The 23,251-nt window shown below is 39.5% G+C and overlaps 1 protein-coding gene across 3 annotated transcripts in view; it reads right to left on the bottom strand.

Annotated features, from left to right (window-relative positions):
* Positions 1-23,058, bottom strand: part of ARL15 (ADP ribosylation factor like GTPase 15) — a 379,382-nt gene extending 356,324 nt beyond the window's left edge. Inside the window, exon 1 of one of the 3 annotated variants that reach the window (XM_015589826.2) lies at positions 22,889-23,054. In XM_015589826.2, coding sequence (XP_015445312.1) covers positions 22,889-22,936 — 48 coding nt within the window. In that variant the 5' untranslated portion in view covers positions 22,937-23,054. Of the gene's footprint in view, positions 1-22,888 lie in introns of all 3 variants that reach the window. The other 2 variants (XM_025047216.1, XM_025047217.1) reach the window with 2 other exon arrangements.
* Between the last annotated feature and the right edge of the window lie 193 nt (positions 23,059-23,251).

A 23,251-nucleotide genomic window follows, 5' to 3' on the forward strand; every position in this document is an offset into this window, starting at 1 on the left:
GTGCTCTAGTTGCAGGAACCCATTTTATTTAAACTGTAAACCCATGGGACATAATGCATAGCTTGAAATGAAGGATGAATAGTTCAATTCTTCCCAATTAAAGAATGAATCTCTACCCTATGTAAACACTGATTCAGCAGTGTCTAAATGAGCATTCACAAATCTACATCTGGACTTGCCTGAGGAAGAACTAAAGAATATTATTTCAAAAATAAAAATCTTCAGAACAATCTGCTTTGCTGCTTCATCTGATGAAAAGCACCAAAAAAAAGAGATGCTGTCAAAAGCAAGTCACGGATTGGTTAAAATCTGTTAATATAGGTCAACGGAAAATAATGTGTAATCCAGAAAAAAAGGAAAAGAACACTCAATTGGAAATTGATGTGATTACTTACAGTTTATTGTTGTTTTCCCTAAGGAATTCAAAGGTAAGCATGAAAATAAAGGAAAAAAAAAAATCTTCAACACGATGGCAAAAAAATAAATTTTATTCAGTATACAGTCTAAAAAAAAATTGATTTTAAGGCATAACAGAGGGTGGAAAAACACATTAATTTAGTTTTCCTAAAAGACCTATTTTTTAAATATTTTAAATACTTCGATGTGCTGTACAATCCTTCATCCTGATATAAAGCGAGATGAAAGTTGTGTTTATTGTCTCTGTAATTTTGTGTGTGATGAAAATAAAAGGCTAACACAGCCAAGTCAACTCTTCGGAGCACCAAGAGTAATGTGTTAGAACTGGGGCAATAAGAAAGGGGAAAGGAGGGCAGTGAAATGTCCATTGAGGCCCAGGCTGCATCCTCTATCTCCAAATAAAGCTAAGAGCTAGCATGTTCTCTTGACAGCATCCCGAAACAAATGGGCTAGAGACAAAGATGCAGGATTTGGAAAACTGAAGAGAGAAGACCTGTTCTAGTGCATTCCAAGGTGCGTAGCCACTCCACAGTGCTAAATGAGTGGAATCCTCTCTGAGTAAAGGTCATGTCTGTCATCATGTTTTAAGTCACTCCTTCAGACTAACAAAAACAAACCCTTGGGAATGCCACCTACTTCAGAACTTGTATTTCCTTCAGTGTTGTCACTGAAAACATTAACAGTGAATTACTTAACAACTCCCCTAGGACCTCAAAAAGTTACTTTCCACAAATGAGAAATAGTTTTGTTAATCATAAACATATTTAAAAAGAAAATGAAGTTTTATTTACAAAATATAGAGGATTTTGCTCCTCAACATCTATTGTATTGTTTCTTCAGACTAGAAAAAAGGATGGTGATGATCAAACTGGAATAAAACATTTACATCTAAAGCAAAGCTAACAAAATTTGTTTCTCAACATTTTCTAAAATGTTTTCAATTGTAACAATGCTGCCGTCATACCAAGAGCATCCATATTTCCCAAGCAATCTACAACTGTCCATAGATGAAATATGTAAGAGTTTGACCAGTAATTCAAAAAGGAATCACTGCCCTCACCTGTTAAAAAATAATAATCTTCAGCACATGATCTTTCTGTATTCAATCACAAAGATTTGAAATGCCATCTAGCAGAAATAACCTGAGATTTGAAAAGTCATCTAGCAAAAATAACCAAATGCAAGCATAAATCATATCAGAATTTATAGATTTCATCAAAGCTAAATTTCAGCCAATGTTATGCAAAATGATACTTAAAGTCACATGTAATATACAAACAAAAGGAGATTTGGGCTCAGGCTGAAAATAAGAACAGTTTTCTGAAAATTCGGATTAAAGAATATGGGGAGAGGGAAGGAAATCCCCTTCAAATTTACCAAATAAAGTAATTAGTGCCACTTACCTTGGCAGTTACATTCCTTCACTTTTTATCAGGCACTGAGGATAAAAGATTCAATCCAAAAAAAGGAAAAAATTTGCTGAGCATCACTAAATGTGACAGACATTGCTAGGTAAATATTAGGTATACAAAGATAAATAAGACCAAACCCTGGCATTGACGGTTTTCTAGCTCAGGAGAGAGCAGCAATTTAACAGACTTGTGACAGACAATGGCAATATAAATGTGTTCAGCATAATAAGCAAAGACTTAAAGTAAAAATTTTAAGTCTTTGAACTTAAAATTTTAAACCTCTACTTTGAGCATGATGCATATTGTCAAATCGATATTTAAAGTACTTAAAATTTACAAATGGTTAAGCCTTTTACTAAGTCAATACCTCTATATTAACTTCTAAAACTTATTGTACCATCCAGAAAACAGTGGTTAAAGGAGAATGTGGGCCAACCATTTCAAGGGTCAAAAACTTCTACTGGTTTATTAACTAGACAATCTAAACTTTCCTACTTGTTTTTCTGACTGTGGAGAGGGAAAAACAAGAAGTGTGAGCTTTGAGTTTAGACAGACCTGGGTTCAAATCATTCAGGGTATAACCTTAGAAAACACACTTGGCTGCCTGCACTTTAATAACTAGCCCTCAGATGTAAGAAAAGAGGAATAATACTAATAACACTAACCTTATTAGATCAAGTAAGCAAGTATCAGGTGCTTGGCAAAGAGAAGACATTCTCTCAAACTCACTGAGGCCTTGGCCAAGCCACCTACATCGACTTCTGGCATGTGGACTAGTTTCCCCGGTGGTCTGCAGGGTCCCTTCTTGCCCTTGTATAATCCAGTTTCCGTGCAGCACTCACAGCAAGTTCTCAATATGCAAATCAGGTCCCATCATCTCCTGCTTAAAACCATTTTTTAAGAGTAATCTTGAATGAAACTCAACTCCCTACCACCACCTCCAGCTTCTCCTTCCCCCATCACCCATTCCCCATCCCAGAGTCTTGGCTGGCTCCTCTCTGGGACCTGGCTTCGAGACCAATTTCTTTAGGCCATTTTTCATCATCTGATACCTCCAAAGCTGAGAATCATATGAACAGCAAGGATGCTTTCTTATACTTGCTGAAGACAAAGGACCCCATTCAAGATGGTCAGGGACTTCACTTGGAGTTTTCTCTGAAGTCCCAGGGCTACCTGTGCTCAACTCTGACTGCTGGGATCTAACTACTTTTGCTCCCCAGGGATTCTGCCTGCTTCCCTTTTCTTTTGCAAGGGACAATATTTCTCCAAAGTCTTGTGGATTTTCTCCTTATCCCTGTCGCTAAAATCCGGCTGCCAAGTGGCATAAGTGCCTCTTTTCCTTGCTGGACACCTTCTCCAAAGGTATGCACACTGGTCCTTTTTACTGCATGGCTTTTACTGATAATTATTAAAGGGAACAGAGATAAGGCAGTTGACATGAAAATCTACAAGGAGAGAGTCTGAGCACGCGTTGTCCTCGGTTCTGACTGGATAAGCAAGCCTCTTAAACACCTACCCTGGCACCTGGAAGGGTGGATCTCTCCAAACTCCTCTTGTCACTCTTAGGCCAGAAGAGGGGATCACGATCCACAAACAGTGTGGGCACACACGCCCACTCCTTTCAGGTGAGTAACTAGCATTTCTGAGGGCAGAGTTCCCAGCTAAGCATTTCTTTAGGATGGTACATAATTTCTAGTAAAGGCAAATGAAACTAAACCTATAGAAATCGTATAGAGCCACACATGATACAACTTAAAATGATGGTTGTGATTATTGTAAATGACGTTTATTAAAAGTCTGCTATGTGCTGGGTGTTTGGCACTTTCATCTCACTCAAGTCCTCACAGTTAGAGCAATGGGGCTATTTCTAGGCCTGTCTGTCAGATGAAAAACTGAGGGTTCTAGCATGTGGCTGGTAAGTGACAGAATCTAGATTTTCACCTCGGTCTGATTCTAAACCAGGAGTTTTCAAAGTCTAGATCCCAGACAGGGTTCCAAAGAGGCAGCTGGATATTTGAGAAATGTTTTTAAGAAGAAAATTCCATTTTTATTAGAGACTAAAATGAAGGAAAACACATACTCAAAGGTACTGTACATGAACTTTTAACCTGCAGACGAACACCCCCACACCCGCTTTGTGCTGCCAGAGAAACTAATGGAGGAAGGAGGAGGGAAGGAGACAGACCTCAGAATAAAACCTGTACTCTGCCTTCTGACTGAAGATTAAGATTGAGCTACTTTAAAATCTATTATGTTTGCAACTATGATTCTACTGAAATCCTATTTTTCTTCAATGTCACACACACAAAAAAATAACAAAATGTAGAACCAATTAAAGTTAGGAGATGAGGCTTCATTTCTCATCCACCTAAATTAATTTCATCTAAAACTGGACCTAAATTCAGTTTTTCAGCTTATCAAAACAGTTTCACTGTCCTTACTGGTAATAACATATAACTATACATAATACATAATATAAGTAAATATCATAAGTATAAATTTGTAAAATTCATGTATAAAAAATACCACTTTTTGTTTTATCTAAGTTGTGCATAGCATTAGTTAGGGGAAAAAATTCCATTCCCTAAATAAAAAGAAAAGAAGTATTTGAAATCCTCCTCTATACCACAATGATTTTTAAGTAACTCGTAGTAAAGGGAAGACTGACTCCTATGTTAGGATCAACTGATAAGTAGAGGAAAAGTTGAAAGGAATATTGTATCTATTTCACCTTCTCACTCAGTTCAGGAATCCCTTCTAGAAAGTCCCTACTTTATAGGTGGGGGGCATCTTCTGCATTGTCATTTCCTATTCAAGGCATATGAATAAAACTTATGATAAAAAGTTCTTCCTCATCCTGAAACTGATACCTGCCTTCCTATAATTTTGACCCTCTCATTGCAGCCCGCCTTCTGGAGATTCATAGGCTACTACTTACATCCTTCAAATAACTGAGGCCGCTCATCATATTGTCTCCTTCTTTAAAGGTATCTTGCAAGAACAGAAACCAAAATTCTGATGCCGATGACAAATATCATGAAATACTGCCTCTCCAAGGAGGTAAATCCTATTTTACTAGCCCAGTGGTTGGCAAACTACAATCCATGGGTCAAATCTGGCCCACTGCCTGTTTTTATAAATAAAGCTTTACTGGAACACAGCCACATCCTTCTAGTTGTGTATTATCTATGGCTACTTTCGTGTTACAACAGCAGAGTTGAGTATTTGAGATAAAGACTATATGGCCTACAAAGCCTAAAATATTTACTGGCGGATTCTTTACAGAAAAAGTTGGTTCACCCTGTTCTAGCTCATCATCTGGAGTTTTCTCACAAGCAAAGAGCTACATTATATTCAAACTTTCATGCTATAGTTCAGTAGATAAAGAATTATCTCTGTACTATCTATGATGCCCAAGTGCCTACCAAACATTAAGCTCTCAAGTATATTTTGAGTGAAGTCAGATAGGAAGAACGGAGAGAGGTTGGGAGGAAGAGAAGCAGGGCTTTTCTTCTCCCCAAACTAATGACATATATACTTCATGGAATATTTTAAAACCTAGCAGATCCTTTTCTTGCTATACCTAACTATTTGAACACAGGGCTATACATCTGAATTAAAATCAAGAACCTAAAGTCACTATGTTTCATTTCGAGGAAATAAACATTGATAAAAATGTTGCTTAGTAAAACAAAAATCCTTATTAATTTTGAATACCCAGGAAAATGCACCCCACACCCACTCTTAGAAGAATATTCAGTTGTCGGTACTGCTGTTGTTTTAGTATCACTCACTGCAATAATATAAAACAATTGGGATAAATAATCTTTTGTCTCAGAGATGAACTCTTAAGCACTCTAGATTTGGGAAATAGAACTGCTTTAAATTAGGTGAGGGGATCAAACCTTCAATGAGTTTGTTAAATCTTGATTCTTCATCTCCATCATTTCTTCATAATCACGCATTTTTATCTTGGTTTGTTCAAGACAACTTTTTCATTAAGAATTAAAATATGCACCACTTCTTACACAGCTCTTTATCATTCTCACTTTTTTAGCAACTTGTTTCATTATACTTGTGTTCTCTTATGTAAAAAACAATCTGATTTAAAGAGTTTTAAAAATCAGCAACTGAAGATTAATTCTCGACATGGAATCAAAAGAGAACATTTTTACTAAGTCTATATTAAAAAACTATCCAAAGTGAATATTAAGCTCACATAATTAATTATTTGTGATAAAACTGTAAGCACTCAGAAGATAAGAAATGAAAAATATTCGCCTATAGGTATTTCCAAAGATGACCAATACAGTTAGGCATTCCCCCCAAAGACATATTTGGGAGAAAATTAAAACATCACTAGCACCAGAATCTATTTCCTACACACTCCGGCTGTAGAAAAATTACACACTGAGTCCAGAGACTTGATAGAACAGCTCCACTTCAGGCTTAAGAAGTAATCCTGCCCACAGACCAAGGTCAGGTCAGCAGGGACCTAGAAAGGTCAGGAAATGCAAAGGAAACCCCAGATAGGATCAAATAATCCTGCCTAAATGATCCCATCTTTAAAATATGCATCTTGAAAACCCAACCAATCATGTTACACTAAGAGAGATATTACTGGTGAATAATATAGACGTATAACATTTCTATACAAAATAGAGAGAAATTCAATAATCACAAGAGGTTTTCTACATCTAGCCCAGTGACTTAAAAAAAAGAACCGGCCACATTCAGGAAACATTCAAAATGACAAAGAACAGCAACATTACCCAATAAATCAGCCCAGTGCTCCGTCCTCTACAACATGCTGCCTGGCAGGAAACAGTCATAAGGGAAGAAGGATAAAAGAGCTGGCCAATCAATCACATGCTAGGGAGGAAAGTTCTCAAAAGCAGAAACTTGACTTTCAAACTGGTTCCAACAAAAGAGAAGTTGAGAGCTCCAAACAATCATGTAATTCCAGAGCAGGACCTCAGAAAACTTGCCCACTGTCATTCGGCCAAACTTCTACAACAGCTATAAGCAGAACTGGCCTGAGGAGAGGTGTGGGCCACCACAGGGCCACCGTATGCCACGCCAGGAACTTTCACCTCTGTAAATCAGAAATAGCTGCCACTTAAAACACCAACCGGCAGCTGCATTATCTTTAACCCAGTTCCTCTGTACTCTGTTTATTAGGTGGAGGCAGCAAGATTTTTGAAAGGCTGGTATTGGAAAAAATGAATAGAATCAGAGTGTGATCTTTTTGGTGACGATAGAACTGTAAGTCCTTGTTTTATATACAAAGTCTCAATTCAATAATAGTAAACACTTTTATAATGTTTATGGTATTAGGCTCTCTTTTAAACGCTTTATATATTTCAACTCAATTCTGTGAGGTAGGTACCTTTATCATGGCCCATTTGCGTATGAGGAAACAGGCACAGAGGCCTCAGTGAACTTTCAATGCAGGCAGTGAAACCCCTCAGTTCAATCACTGACTTAGCACCTACCTCGTGTACCTGTGCCAGGCTCTGGGGACACAAAGAGGCCCACAATCCAGCCCTGAACTATGACACTGTGCTTTGTCCTGTAACAGAGACAAGAGCAAAGGCCTAAGGCAAGGTCATGGCTAGCCCACTAGGTACCTCTGGGCCAATGTACAGCGGATGCTGTGGTAAGTTAAACATGGGCTGGTTCTGCTGTGTTTGCACCCTCAGCTGGGCACCTCTATTTGGTACCCAATATGCATTTAACTGTCTAAGGCCGCCCCTCAGGAGCAGCCCTGGAAGAAATCTCAACTCAGTTGTGGTAAAGATCGGAAAAAGAGAAGGCTTAATCAAGAATAGGAGAGAAAGGATGACTTCTCCGAAGAAAAATTATGTTTGCAATACTATGTTCTGTGATCATTTTAACTAGATAGAAGTGACGATCACTCAGGCCTTTTCAGCTTTATTAACAATGCGTCCAGATTACTATGCAATTGTTCCAGGCTTAACACATTCAGGCTAACTTCCTAAGCTATCTAACAAAACAGCTCTAAATACACCGTTATAGAAAAAACTCCTGGCTCCAGCAGGCTGTCCATTTGGAAGACCTTACTTAGTCTGGTCCATTTTCATCAGCTTCTGGACTCAGCATTTCAAACCATCAGTTTTCTACCCTGGGTGGATCCCTCCGAGGAGATGCAGCCTGTGTTGACAGTCACAGAAGGCGACCCTCAAGATAGTCCAGTCTCCTCACTCCCCAGGGACCAGGGCTCCCGTGGAAGTATAAACCCCCTTAGCAGAAAAGTGCAGGCTGAGGGTCTTAAGAATCCAGTAATTGCGCTGTAGGTTTTTATTTTTCTGAACTAGAACTCCCTCCATAACACGGCTTGGACCTAACCTTCTCCCAACTCCCTAACCAGGGAACTGCTAGAGCAAATTCTTTTGGGAAAACATCTACCTGACTCTACCACCTTTTGTATTATAGTTATCCTAACACCACACTGCTCCGTGCCTCTCCAACAAACCAGGCTCGCACTAGTCCGCTCCCTCCCCGGCCTTCCCATGAGCTCTCTGCCATGGTTGTGGTGACACAGGAAGGGATAATGGTGTAGTTCATATGTATTAATTATACACTGTTGGTTAAGAAGGAGGGCTTTGAAGCCAGACTTAAGTTCTAATCCTAGCTCTGCCACTTACTAGCTGTATTTCCTTAAACAGTTACTTAACCTTTCCACATCTGTTTTGCCATCTGAAAAATGGAGATGATACTAGTACCTACCTCATAGGGCCCTTAGAAAGTGTCTCCCAATATAAATGCTGTGAAGGGCTTTTTTGTTTGTTTTTTGTTTTAGGTGGGGTTTTTTTGGTTTGTTTTTTTTTTTTTTTTTTTTTTTTTTTGCTATAACGATGAGCAAGAAGAGGTGGCAGGGATAAAGGTGGCAGGCACTAGAGCACAAGTATTATTATTTGTCAGTCCCCCACTTTCCAGAGGAGGAAAGTGAGGCACTGGGAAGTAACCTCCCAAAGCTATATAAGCGGTGGAGCCAGGCACTTCAACTCCACGCCTGTGGCACTCAATCATAAAACGAATTCCTCTACACCCACAAAATATTTGTTAAATGCCTCCTTACCTTGTAGCCTAACACAATCCCTCGAAGATCTAAAGATCACTCTTCCTCCTCCTCTACTCGTTTTAAGACTCAGGACCACGAGCTCTAGTACCTGGTGCTCTCTACCTCTCCTTGACAATGAAATGAGCTGAACTTCCCTGCAATCCACTCACTGAGGATTTCTGAATCTGGCTCAGACTTGCACTCCAACCTAAGTCCTGCCCTGGTCCTGGTGACTTCACCATCCACGCGGATGTTCCATCCAACGTCTTGGCTGTATTTCCTCTTCTGCTTCCTAATCTCCCACCTTTTCTGCAGCCGACTAACAGCCACACTGGAGCCTCCCCTTGGAGAACTGCTCTACCTCTGCACCTTAAATTCATACGTCCTACTGTCTGCCCACATTGAATTTTCTCTCCTCCAGTTTTCTCAACAGTTATTCCAAATAACATCTATCATTCAGCCTCCTCAAGACCACTAGTCCCTCGTATCCTCTACTTTCTATGTGCCATTTTTTCTTTTCCATTAACTAAGGCCTCACAGTCTATTGCTTCAACCATTTTCTCGTCAATGTCCTAAATTCCTCTACCCCATTATCTACTCATTGATTCATCTTGGAAAAACCCTAACCTTTATCAATCTAACTGCCCACATTCCTGACACCGACACCCAAACAGCTACAAAGTCTGGAAGAAAAAACAAAAGTCACACAGCCACCAAGATTCGCATCACTGTCCAGTCATGTTCTCAGACTGGAACAGTGCACAGCAAGCAATGCTTCTTGTCCCCTGTTCGTCCTTCGCCCTGGCCCTTCACTAGAGTTTCTTTAGTCCCACTCAGCTCAAACTCCTATTCTACCACATTCCAGTCACACTCAGCAAATCAACCTCCCCTTCTACTTCATTAGCATTTAACCATCTCAAGTTCAGTCCCATTTAAAAAGAGAAGCTGCCCCTCAAACTCTCCATTCTCTCAGTTCTAGCCCTACCCTCCTCCTCTTTCATAGTGAAACTTCTTGACAGACTTATCTGCAACAGTGCCATTTCCTCACCTCCCTCTGAGAGCACTCTGGCCAAGGTCATTACTGACGTGAATCCAGTGGTCACTTTCAATGATTATCTTCCACGATCTCTAGGCAACATTTAACACAATTGGCCATTTCCTCCTTCCGGAAAGTCTCCCTTCTCAGCCTGTCTGACACTGCACTCCCCAGGTTTTCTCCCAGGCCCTTTTTGAGGTTCCTTTTCTTTTATTGATCCTACAGAGAAACTGCACGCCTATTCTGTGACTGCAGTGACCAAGGCTCTGGGCTTTCTCAGGGTCCTTCCCTTCTCACTCTGCTCAGTCCTCCCTGGGAGAACTCATTCACGGCCACGGCTTCAGTTATCATCCAAGCGGTTAAAAATGTGAGGTCAGACATTAGCTAGACTTCGTGTCAAATTCTGACTCCATCACGTCATGAGTATGACACTCGATTTCTCTAAGCCTTGGTTTTCGAATCTCTAAAATGATAACAGTAATGAATAATGCATAAAAATACTTAGCACTGTGCCTCCCACAATAGTAATAATGTAATACAGTACATATATAGCTGGCAAGTAATAATAAATGTTATATGTTGTTTTTAACTACATCTCCAAAAGTCATTTCTGAACTCCCATCTACCTATATGAAAACTCAACCTGGATTTTGCACAAGCAGCGCAAACTCAGTAACAACAAAATAAAATTCATTTTCCCTAACATCCTATTTTTTCAAGTGGTACCTAACCCAGTACATGACCTCAATAGCCACCATGATGCTGGTGGTGGTTTTAAAACATGCCTATAAATTCTTCGACTTCTTCCTATAAAGAGGTGCTGTCTATCTCCTGCCCTTGACCCTGAGCATTTTTTTATGACTGCCTCGACAAACAACACGGAAGTGATGCTGCATGACCACTGAGGCTAGGTTAGAAAAGACCAGCAGCTTCTGACCGTCTCTCTTGGTACGATCTCTCTGTGAGCTTTCAAACTCAACAAGAGAAGTGTGGCTACTCTGGAGCCAGCATGTAGGCAGACATGAAGAAAGATATCCCAGGTGTACAAGCATCTCCAACACCCAGCTGTTTGAGTATTTCTCAACTAGATGCCAAACAAGTGTATGAAAAAGTCTCAGGCTCCAGCCACCATCTGATTGCAACTTCATAAGCAGTCCTGAGGAAAGAGCCTAGATGAACCCAATTTACTTCCAGATTTATGAGTAAAATAAATGATATCAAGCCACTGCTTTAAGGTAGTTTGTTACTCAGTGATAGATAACCAGAACATTGCTCAAACCAAAAACCTGAAAATCAGCCCAAAATTTCCTTTGTGCTCATCTGTCTTCTACATCCAATTATAAAATTCTGGAAATTCTTTAATACTGCTTAAATCCATCTACTTTTCTGTAGCCCTCGCACCCCTACCTGGTTGTGAACACCACCGTTTCATTTCTAAATCAGGACAGCATCTTCCTAACTTATCTTCTCTCTCCAGGCTGGTCTCCCTTTCTAATCCTTCACCACAGTGCAGCCAGATCTGACCATATCACTGCAGGCAAACTGTGAAGGTTCCCATGTGTAACCCTATCTGTGCTCTGCAACTTCATGTGCAACCACTGCCCTAACCCTGCTCCAGCCACACTTAAGCCCTGAGAGTTCCTTGAAGTCGTGAGGTTACTCACACCCAAGTCTCTGCACAAGCTGTTCCTTCTGCCTGGCCCTGCCCCTGCCTGTCACCGGGCCAACTCTACTCAACTTCCATGTCACAGACTAAAAATGACTCCCCTGGGAAGCTCTCCTTGGCCCTCAAGTCTAGGTTAAGTTCTCCTTTTGTACACTACCTTACTAACCTTTATTTCCCTCTAAATAGAATATACCACTCCAAAATGGAATTATTTTTCATCTCTACAAGAGTATAAGTTCCTTGAGGGGAGGCCAATGTCTTATCCACTTGTATATCCCTAGTGCTCAAACAGCAGAACATAAAAGGCTTAGAAAAAAATATAGAGTTAAGTGAATGAATGATAAAGGCAACTTTATGATCACTTACAACATAGAATTAGAAAGAATGGAAAGAAAGATAGCCATTCCAGGAGGGAAGATGACTGAGAAAAATTTTGACATTACCTAATTAATGCCATCTTTTTTATAGATGAAGAAACTAAGTCAATGGCATTGACTGGTTTGCCCAAGCTCCCACACTCGATTGGTGTCAAAGCCAGTAACACAATCAAGTCAACCGATGTCCACGGTGACTTTTCAGCATGTCAGAATTTTCAAATGAGTCATACAACCGAATAATGTAAGAATTTCACAATATGGCCAAGTAATTCCGCCAAATTAAAAAAAAAAAAAAAATCTGCCTTATAATCCTCTTGCATTATATTATTCTCCGGCCTGGACACCTGGAAGTAGCCCTGTGCAACTTTAAATTTCTTTGGAGTACACACCCATCAAAACGGCTAAATAAAAGCACTAATGATAATATAAAAAGTATTGGTGAGGATATGAAATAACCAGACTCTCTTACATAATAGTAGAAGTCTAACTGGTACCACCACTTTGGAATAATGTTTGGCAGTATTTAGTAAAACCAAACATACATATACCCTATGAACCTGAAATTCCACTCTACCCAACAGAAATGAATGGTTTTTTTCCCTCACCAAAAACATGTACAAGAATGTTTGTAGAAGTTTTATTCCAAAATTCTCCAAACTGAAAATAATCTAAATGCCCATCAACATTAGAATGGGTAGATGAGTAACGGCATATTCGTATATTACATCGCAACAAAGAAGAACAAACTATTGATTCATGTAACAATGTGGATAAATTACACAGACATATTGAGTGAAAGAAATAACATACAAAAGAATATATACATGTAATTCCATTTATATGAAGTTCACAGTCAGGCAAAACTCATCTGTAACAGTACTTCCTGGAAAAGGACTCAAGGGAGTCTTCTGGAGTACTGGAAATGTTTTACATCTCCATCTGGGGGTGGTTATAAGATACAGGTGTATATTCATCCAGCTGAACCTTTAAGACTTGTGCACTTTATGTAAATTACACCTCAATTTTTAAAAAGAAAATTTATTTGGGTGAATAAAAATTTTATTTAGATAATAAGTGATAGGTGCACATTAGCTTTATATAACACCTAATGTTCATGTAGTATGTATAGTACATACATTATCTAATTCAACGTCAAAAAAAAAAACCATGTTAAAGCTTTTTTGTAAGATTTTCAGATCATTTTCTAGTCATAATTGCCAACTTTAAAAAAAATCTCTGAATCAGATCAAGAAGGGGAGAAATAAAGTAATAGCAAAACTTAACTTTAACATTCTTCTTGGGACCAAAAGTCCCAACCAGTGTGGGTAAATTGCAGAACAGACCAAAAAACATGTTTTATCCAAGATCTGGGACTTTTCAATGCCCAGCTCTTAAAATGTACAAGAATGTGTTCCTACGTAACGTTCAGTTAAATTATTTCACGAAAATTGTACACTGACATTTTTGGAGAGCAAAAAATCTCCAAAGTGTCACTGACGAGAGGGGGGAAAACTGAGACACACAAAGAGTGAGAGAACACGGATGAGCGTGCACAGAGAGACTTACTTCATCTACACTTACCCCCTTCTGTTGATGCCATTATACTGAGTCACTGAGTCAAATCAGTATAGAAATTATAACATGATTTTAAAAAGCCTTTACAGTTGATTATCTTTTTATTACTGCTAATCACTACAGAGGCTCTGATGATATCTGAATTTGCAAATGAGAAAATTGTACAGGGTCATTTGTCTTAGTCCAGATTCCCAGTATTTGGGGTTTTAGAAATAAGTACATTCTAAATACATACATACATTCCTTCACATATACCTACAAACTTGAGGACTGACAACAGGATTGTCAGCTTTTTACTCTGCCACGTAATGACATTTAGGGGTGAGGAGAAAGGAGACTCATTCACCACCATTTCAAAATAGACACTATAGTCTAATACCCACAAAGATATAATCTCAAATGTTTTAAGTCTAAATTAAATTTACAATTACTTTGCAACACTCTCCTGATTTTTCCATTTTTCTATGGACTGAGATTTGGGAAACACCTTATCCTGTGTATAAGCAGTGAAATATCTGAGAATCAAAGATCTTTTTCTTCTCTATAACAATAATAAAAATGTGTAGATTAAGATTACAAACTAGCCACCAACCCTTCTAACAACTAAGGCAGTTGTGATTACTCAATTCCTCCTGAACCCCAGTTTCCTCAACCATAAAACAGTAATAATTACAATAGCTCCTACATCTCTCAGAGGGTTGTTGAAAGGACTAAATGGTGAATACATATTAAGCCACTTGCTAGCAGAGTAAACTCACAATATATATTATCATTATCACCAACTTTACTATTATATAACTTTGACTAAACCAGCAGCTGATTATATCCAGGCATTGTTCTAAGTGCATTACAAATATTAACTTATTTAATCAATACCAAGAGCTTTAGAATGCAGGTAGGTACCTTTTAACCCTACGAATCTACTTGTAGAACTGGATCATAAAGCAAAAATATTCCAAAGGATTAAAAACACTGCATGTAATAATCTCCCTTTTAGAGATTCACCATGTACATGTGCATATTAAAGCCTGTATAATAAAGAAACTTGTTTAACTTTGACCCAGTTTCCAAATTTACTTGGCACTGGAACATCTTTTTGTAGTAAGACTTGTTAAAGTACCATAGAACTGCTGTTCTTTACAATATACTATCTTAAATATCCAAGAGAGTTATATGGAACATTCACGGCAGCGTTATTTATAACAGCCAAAATTGAAGCAAACATAAAATAAGAAAATCATGGTTTACCAGTATAATGCAGAAAATTAATGTTGCAAAAGAGAAACTATTAAGTATAAAACACAGGTTATAAAACTATATCTTTATTATGATGTTGGGTTAAAACATGTTAACTGGTTCTCTGTGGGCTGGTGGATTACAGATATATTTTTTTTTTCCATGGTGCTTTGCTGTGCTTTCCAAATGTCTTTCACTAAGCTTTTAACATCAATAATAAACATGTTGCCAAAATAATCTTTGTCCTTACACAGGTAAGAATATATATGTATATATACATATATGTACAACATTTTAATATGACAAAATGATTGCTGTAAACTGTAAAACAAACTGATGAATCATAAGACTGAAATGCATAAAATCTCATTAAGCAATGTATGTGATTCATTGTATAGTACTAAAAACAAGTAAACACACAAAACCATGCCTTAAAATCAATACCTAAACCAATTTGTGAGAACCTCACAAATCCCAATAAGATCTCTAAATATAAAACCTGAAATGGTAATATCCAAATCAAAAATATAAAACAAATATCTACTGATACATACAGCAACATTTATTAATCTCAAAAACATTAGAGAAATAAAACAAGTTTCAAAAAGATAAGGGTATATATTATAATTTCGGTAAAATTCTTAACACAAAAAAACAATACTATATATTATTTATCCATACATGCAAATAAAAATGCAAAAAGAAAAAAACATGAGAATGATACCCACTACGAGATAGTCATCACCACTGAAAGGGTGGAAGAAGAAAGCATGGGGGAGCATCAGGCTTTAGCTGTAACCTTAAAGTTTTTCTTTTTTTTTTCAAAGAGGACCAGAGTTTTGAAGTTAAAATGGCAAAATGTTAATAGCCGTTCAATCAGGGAGGGAGGTACATAAAAGTATTTTTATTATTTTCTGTACTTTTCTGAATACAGGTATTCAAAATATTCATATTTATTAAAAATAAAACTTTAAATAATACTCCATTTTAGCTCCTGACTCCATGTGTAACTTGATTAGAACAGGTACAAGTCCTTCTGCACCTCCATCAGAGGTCTGGAGATGGACTCAGACTGTCGTCTGCTTCCTCAGAGTGAGCGGTTGGAGAAGCGGCTATTCCCTTGAAAAAAGAACCCACAGGAATCCTCTTTTAGGGAAATATGGGCACAATTACCAGGAGATTCTAAGTCCTCAATCCAGAGTGAAGCAGTCCAGAGGTCAGAACAGTTTCCAGCAAGTCTAGGTACAAAGGAACCTGATAAATAAGATTGTCCTACAAATCCAACTTTTCAATCGGCTAGTCACTATCAAAATCATGTAGGTGTGTTTGGCTGTGAGCCAAAGAGCAGAACCTACACAGAAGAGTGAAGGAAAGGGTGGATAACCAAATGAAAGCAAAATCGGCATGCAAATTCTCTCACCTTAAGGTACGAACCCTCCCACTTGCCCCAGCAGAAGCGGGGCTGTGCTCAGTTCCCCATGAGGGCTTCTCCCAGGTAACCAGGTGACAGCAGCAATCAAGTGACCCCTCGATTTCCAGCACTATGTCTATGATTCAGGAGGCCCCTGTCACTCATCCTCTATTCAGGCAGTACTGAATAATACTTACAACAAGCATGCACGTGGGGCCTACCAAGCTGGGCTCATCCCTAGCCCTGACACTCCACTGGTTACAAAATCCTGACCAAGAGTCCATCTCACAGAGCCTCAAGTTCTCTCTTTTCTAAATCAGTAAGTCTGTAGTATCTGGTTAACAGAAGTATTGGGAGGATTAAATTAGGTGATTTAAGTAAACACTTTGCACTGTACTCAGTACATAGTCCCCTATTTACCAGGCACCATAATTGATTCTGGCAATAAAATGACCATAAAATCAAGATGGTCGGGGCAGGTTATAGGCTCAGCTGATGACTATTGCCCTGGGGTCATTCAAGGGCTAGCCTCATGTCTTAACTTTAGCACTAGGAGTTAGAACCCGCTACATGATTCTTGGGGTCCAATGCAAAATGAAAACACTTTCAAAGTGCCACAAATTAAAATTTTCAAGATGGTAATGGCAGAGCATAAATCAAACACAGGCCCCCATAGCCACAAATCCATGAAGCCAGCCCTGCTAGAAGTAAACGTGCTCCCTTAGCAGATACACAGAAATGAACGTCAACCAGAACTGGCTTTCTTAGACTCATCCAAACACCAAAAGTCTTTGGAGAAATGCCAAGAGAGGAGCCAGAGCATAACTAAAGGGGGCTGCACGTCTCAAACTAAAAGCCCACCTTAGCACAGTTTGTCAGAAGTATCAGGGGAAATTCCTGATTTCTTGTTATCTACAGTGCAGTTACCAGACCTTTCCTAAAAATCTTTCCTTCTTTGCAGTCTACCTTAGAAACAAAACCTTTATAGTTAATGTCATCAGAGGACTTTGCCCAACTGAAAATCCATAAGCAAAAAGCTATTTAGGGCCTAATGTCTGCTGGGGATAGCCCCAGCTCCCAGGTAGCACTTGGTAAAGGAGCAGAGCAGATTTCAAATAAACTGACAAATCGTTCCTGAGTCTCAGTGACATCTTCAGAAGAAAACTGGCACTTGTGGCAGGCAGGAAGTGACACTAGGGGGCTGAGTAACAGCGTTCTCTGGAAACCAATTTGCAGTCACTTGATGAAACTTTAGATGCTGAAGGTCAGCTTAGAGTCAGGACATGGTGGGACGGAAGGCTCAGGACACAACACAGTTTTTCTATCCAGCCTTCCCCTTAACAGTCATTTAGCAGAACCAAGTCCCTGAGACATGGGAACACCAGTCAGCCTGCTTCGGGCCCTTGGTTTATCTTTTACTTAAGAAGCACCACAGTATTTACATGAAATACACTATAAAAATTTCGACTGCATCAAACAGCTTTAACACCAAGCTGGAAGGAAAGCAGTGAAGAGGGGGGACTCTGGGGTCACAATCCCAGCTTTACTACTTGTTAGCTGTATGAACTTGGGGAAACGACACAACCTCTCTGAGCCTCGGTTTAATGCCATTACATGTGGAAAGCACTTACAACGTCTGGCCAACAAACACTTGGCTTAGGCATCCTTCAGCATGCAAGCTTCTAGAGGGCATCAATCATGGCCCCTGTGTGTCTTCTCCTAGGACTCACACTGCAAGACTGGAGGAATTAAAGGTGGAGAACCAGAGCTAATGCCTTTAATCAAAGTTCCAGCCTAATAGTATGGATGTTCTTAAAACTTTTTTCCTATGAGAACTTCACAGACAGTAGATCTGTTTATTGTATTCGCATTATTTTTGTCTTATGATTTATTAATAAAAGAACATTTATGTGACTGACTAATCCAGTTGCAGTTAAGAATAAAAAAATGTTTTGGCCTATATTGTTACTTTATAGTCAGTCTGACCACTGTCAAAACATACAACTTGTAATGTTCATAGTCATTCAGAGTTAAAGACCGCACACTCTTAAGATAACTGAACAGCAGAAAAAAATCATAAATGTGCCTTCACTCCTTTTGAATGAGCTCATTTGCAACTTATTAGTGCCTAATAAGGCACTGTCCTTTGTGGTACCATTGTGAGTTTCTATTCTTGGTTGGTTTAGTTGGCTTTTATCCTGCAAATGGTGAAGGATTTGTGCTGATCCATCTACCTCCTCTCACTGATCTTCCCCACTGGCACATAAATTTTTATAAAGGCAGTTACGGCCTATTACCAAGAAACTAGGCCACCAACCTACACAAGGGAGAAATCTAGAATCCAGGCTTATTAAATCCCAAACACAATATACAAATGCAAATTAATTGACAATTATCATCCAAGGTTAATCAAGCATTTTTTGTGGTCACATTTTCAAGTCTAACTTTGCATTTTCATTCACAATAAAACAAAGAAACACATAAGAGAGAAATCTAAGGAGCACATCAGAAGCCATCTTCTCCCTATGTGCCTCATCCAATCAGTCTTGCCATAGGACTGTAGAGATAAATGCCTGCCGGTCCTACAGCCAAAGGGATCCCAGCTAGGGGCTCATCCCCCATGACATTCAGGGCCATGTACAAAGAGGGGGTTCCATAAATATTTGTTGAACAGATTAATGAAAATATCCGAATTTGGTTTTATTTTTATAGGTATTAAACAATCCTCTAGAGCAGCGGTCTCAAACTTTTTGGCACCAGGGACAAGTACTCCTATGAGCATTTAATGCCTGATGATCTGAGGTGGAGCTGAGGTGGTGATGCTAGCGCTGGGGAGCGGCTGCTAATATGCTAATACAGATGAAGTTTCACTTGCTGGCCAGCTGCTCACCTCCTGCTGTGTGTTCAGTTCCTAATAGGCCACAGAGAGGTACCAGTCTGCAGCCCCAGGGTTGGGGACCCCTGCTCTCCAGTCTTGTAACTTCCTGTTTGCTGAATACCACTCCAAACCTTTCCATATACTGAGACTAGTTTAAAAGATAGCCCAATATTTACCACTGAGCAGTAATAGTCATTCTATAGGAGATGTGAATACTATCAGCAGTGTAATCATAGTACCTTAACATCTTACATCTGAAAAGCAAGATGCTGTTTATAAATTACTTTCCCTCCATTATCTCATTTAACCATTATAAGCATTACACAAAGCATAACACATTTTATTGCTGATGTTTTGATGGTAGACTGGGGGAAGGAGGTGAAATCCAGACCAATCAACGTATATGAGTCAGGACAAAAAGAAAACTTTAAACTGAAAGGAATCTAGAAGTTGATCTCATCCAACTTCCTAGGAAAAACTGGTAGATATGCTTCTCTTTCATTATAACGTGATTATTTTCTCCCACCTTATTCCAAAAGCTCTGCATATTGTCTCACTAACTAGTTCTACCTGTCAGAAGAGAGAGAAAGATGCTGGTACTGCCTATTGGAACAGCAGCAAAATCTTCACCCACAGACCTGACAGGTGTGAACACGGCCTTTAAAGCCTATCATGAAAATGGAGAAAAGGTGTGTGGCCTCCTAGGCAGCTTCCTTTATCAAGTAGAAAAATCGAAATTTCATATACACATTGCCACCCAGGCTAAACAAATTATATCTTGATAATCTTAAAGTGAAGAGTAAAAGATACATTCTGCATTCTTCAAAACAAAACACCTAATCCAAACAGATTTTATCTTGTCTCAGTTTAGAAGCTCCTGAGAAAAGTAGAATTGGCCCTTTTTCTCATATTCATTCAGTTCAACAAACAGTGGGCACTGCAGGATACATGTAATTATTTAGGATTAGCAAATTACCACTATTTCCTTGAACTGAAATTAATAAAAATCTTATCATAAATATTAAGGTATTATCCCTGTCCCTCACCTTATCTGTCACCTCTAATCAAGAACATTTCTTTTAAGAATTCAATTCTTAAAAGTTCTAAAATCAGAGAGCTTCATCATGTTTTAATAGCCGCAATCCTATTAAAAGCTGTTAAAAATAGCACGAATACCTTATTCTCATTTCTCTTCCTTTCCACTCTCCTCCAGATAAAAAAGGTTAAGTGATGACATCCAGTCCAAAGAACAATGGACAATACACACACAAAACTCTCTCTCCCAGCTTCCAATAGCTACAACAAGAAAGTCAAACATCAATTAAAAAGAAAAATGAAGAAAAGGAAAGATGGCACACATCATTATGCCTAGCAAAGGGATGGATGGGATGCCTACTCTAGTCTAAAAACTCAGCAAAATCTGAAGAGTCAAACTCAGAATGAAAGGAGCATTTTTTTTTTCCTGGAAGGCAGGTAAAAGAACTTGGGAATTGATTCATTTGAAAATAAGATCCCAGATACAGTCAATGAAACTGACTTTAATTTGATTTTTAATAAACATCATATAAAGGCTATAAGAAAACAAGTCAATTGGAAAGGCAAAAAGAAAGGAATGATGCATGGCACATCATTTCCTGAGAGCTGATGAGCAAAAAGTAAACATGAGACCACCTAAAGAGGTTTTGTGGGGTTTTTTTCAGTCTGGTTTCAGAAAAAACTGGACTTAATGTTTAAAGATTTTCTCAAATCTTTTCAGACGCTATCTGGCACACTCATAAAAGCTGACTTAAGATCTTTTTCTCACCTCAAATGATTAGCCAATGATTTTTATAAGACTGTTTCACTGCACTTATGAATTATTTTAAAAGCATAGTTAAAATGACAAAATAATGATTTTTTTTTAATACTAATGCAGTAGGGTGGGGGCATGTCAGGTAGAACAAAAAGGTCATGTCAAATTTGAGGCCCACTGATTTTGACACAAAACTGTTAGTAAATTGAAAAAGAAATTAGTGTGCTTTTAAGGTAACCTGAAGCCCCACAAACATTCATCCACCCATACTTAGGCTCTCATCTAGAAATTAACCTGAGTAATTAACTAGTTTTCAATTTTTTTCTCACTAAATGCTTAAGTGGGTTAGGCACCTCAAAGACAGTTTTCTGATGCAATTTATAAATTTAAAAGTCACCCAGTAAATAAAGAAAATACTGTAATAAAAAGATCAGAATCACTTAACTTCCTTTTTAGGAACTACTTAAGTATCCAAAATTAGCTTTCAAAACTCCAGGTAAAGTTACTCTTTCCTACTTGGTAATTATCCTCGACAAACTTTGGCTTTAATTTAGGCTACTACAAGAAAACCCATAGTGTTGTATTTTATAAGACGTGCTACAAAATAATCAGTTATTTAATTTAGAAAAATTATCTCTGAGAAACATTTGGCAACTCTCTTAACCCACATGGCACTTTGCATTGTAAAACACAATCAGATAACTTCCTTAACCGGCTCCAGTGGTCGGTGGATAATGTCCCTTTATCACATAGAGTAAGTAACTGACAACAAATGAACAAGAAAACAGAATTTGAACTCAGAATTTTTTACTCTGCTCCATTCACAAGGTCGTGTATTAACTGCAGTCACCATCCTTCCCCACAAGATCATCAAGCCTTGAAGCTTTAGGGGAAACATTTCCTTCACGTAAACTAAAATAAGCCCAAAGACAAGATAACATTACAAATTAGTCCTTGCCCAGCGTTTCTTGATCATGAAAGCATTTGGTGTTTCTTAGCACGGTATTAAGTGTAATTCCTAGAAGGCACTGGCAAATTTCTTCCAGGCCGATCTACAGTGGAGATTCACTGCATGTATCCAACAAGATGACAGGAAGGTCAATGTTTTTAACCACCTTCAACTCGGCATTGCCATAGCGGTTCCAGCTAACAAGGTAAGCCTGGTAATTGCATAGGATAGAAAACAGCCAGCGTCAATCAGGATCCCCCTGAACACAGGAAGATAGCTCCGAGTAAATATAATTTCTGGAACAATGCAAGGTGCTTGCATAATTCCACAAACACATATACACAGATCCATTTTTAAAACAATGTTGAGCATTGTGCTGACACTTTTAGCACCTAAACTTCGCAGAACAAGCCTGGCCTAAACGCACAACTGGGATCCAATCCGTGCACAGGGTAAAAGCGGCATGCACTCACCACAGGAACACTGGGGCAATGCCTGCCCCTACCCAGTCCTGTTCTGGCCAGGCTGCGATGCAGTTTAGTCCTGTCTACTTTATGGTAATGTGCTTTTAAAACCTCACCGCGACCGAGGTCATAGCTTTAGAGATCTAATAACAACCAAATGACCGGGGCTGCTGGGCATTTAGTAAGCCATTCTGGTTATGGCTCTTTAATAGTACCTGGAGTTCTGCTAAAGGGAGAGCGGAAAACTCCTGCTTCCCCGGAAAGTCCTTTGCCGGGAGCGCAGAGGGAAGCAAAGAAGCCGATCGCGGGCAGGGGACGCCCCGCCGCCACCGCCCCATCTCTCAGGCAGTCCCAGAGAGTCCCTCGCCCCGCAGCGCGTCTGGCCCCGGCTGCACCTTTACCTGTCAGCTCCACCACCCCTTCCGCCCGCCCCTCCGAGTCCAGGCACAGCTCTAGAGCCGGCTGCGGCAGAAAGAACCCCAAGGCATCCCATCCCAAAGAAAGAAAGCAAAAAGGCTGTTCCTCCAGGCGGGGGGACATTGGGCATGTCGGGGTCCGAGAGGCGACACGCCACCCCTTCCCCACACCTACCAGATAATCCATGTACAGAAACGCCTCAGTTATCCGGAGATCAGTCATCCAGCAGCCTAAAGCATCCGGAACGGCTCCGAACCCGGAAAAAAAAGCAGCGTCTCTGGCTGCGAGCGAGCAGCCCCTGAAAAAGCCAGCAACAACGAAAATAGCCGAGAGCAGCCGAGGAGCCGAAGATTACACAAGGGGCGCGGCGATTGGCCGGGAAGGCGGGCAGAAGGGAAGGAGAGCGCTCATTGGCTGCGGCGCCTATAAAAGGCAGGCCACTGCGGGTGACAAGAGAGAAGCGCGGGAGCAGCTAGGTCTTTGGTTCCTGTAAAGAGGGCGGAGGGGCGGGAGCTGGGGTGGCGCAGGCGGAAGAGC

The sequence above is a fragment of the Pteropus alecto genome, unplaced genomic scaffold (genome assembly GCF_000325575.1).
Source record: "Pteropus alecto unplaced genomic scaffold, ASM32557v1 scaffold73, whole genome shotgun sequence".
Classification (NCBI taxonomy): domain Eukaryota; kingdom Metazoa; phylum Chordata; class Mammalia; order Chiroptera; family Pteropodidae; genus Pteropus; species Pteropus alecto.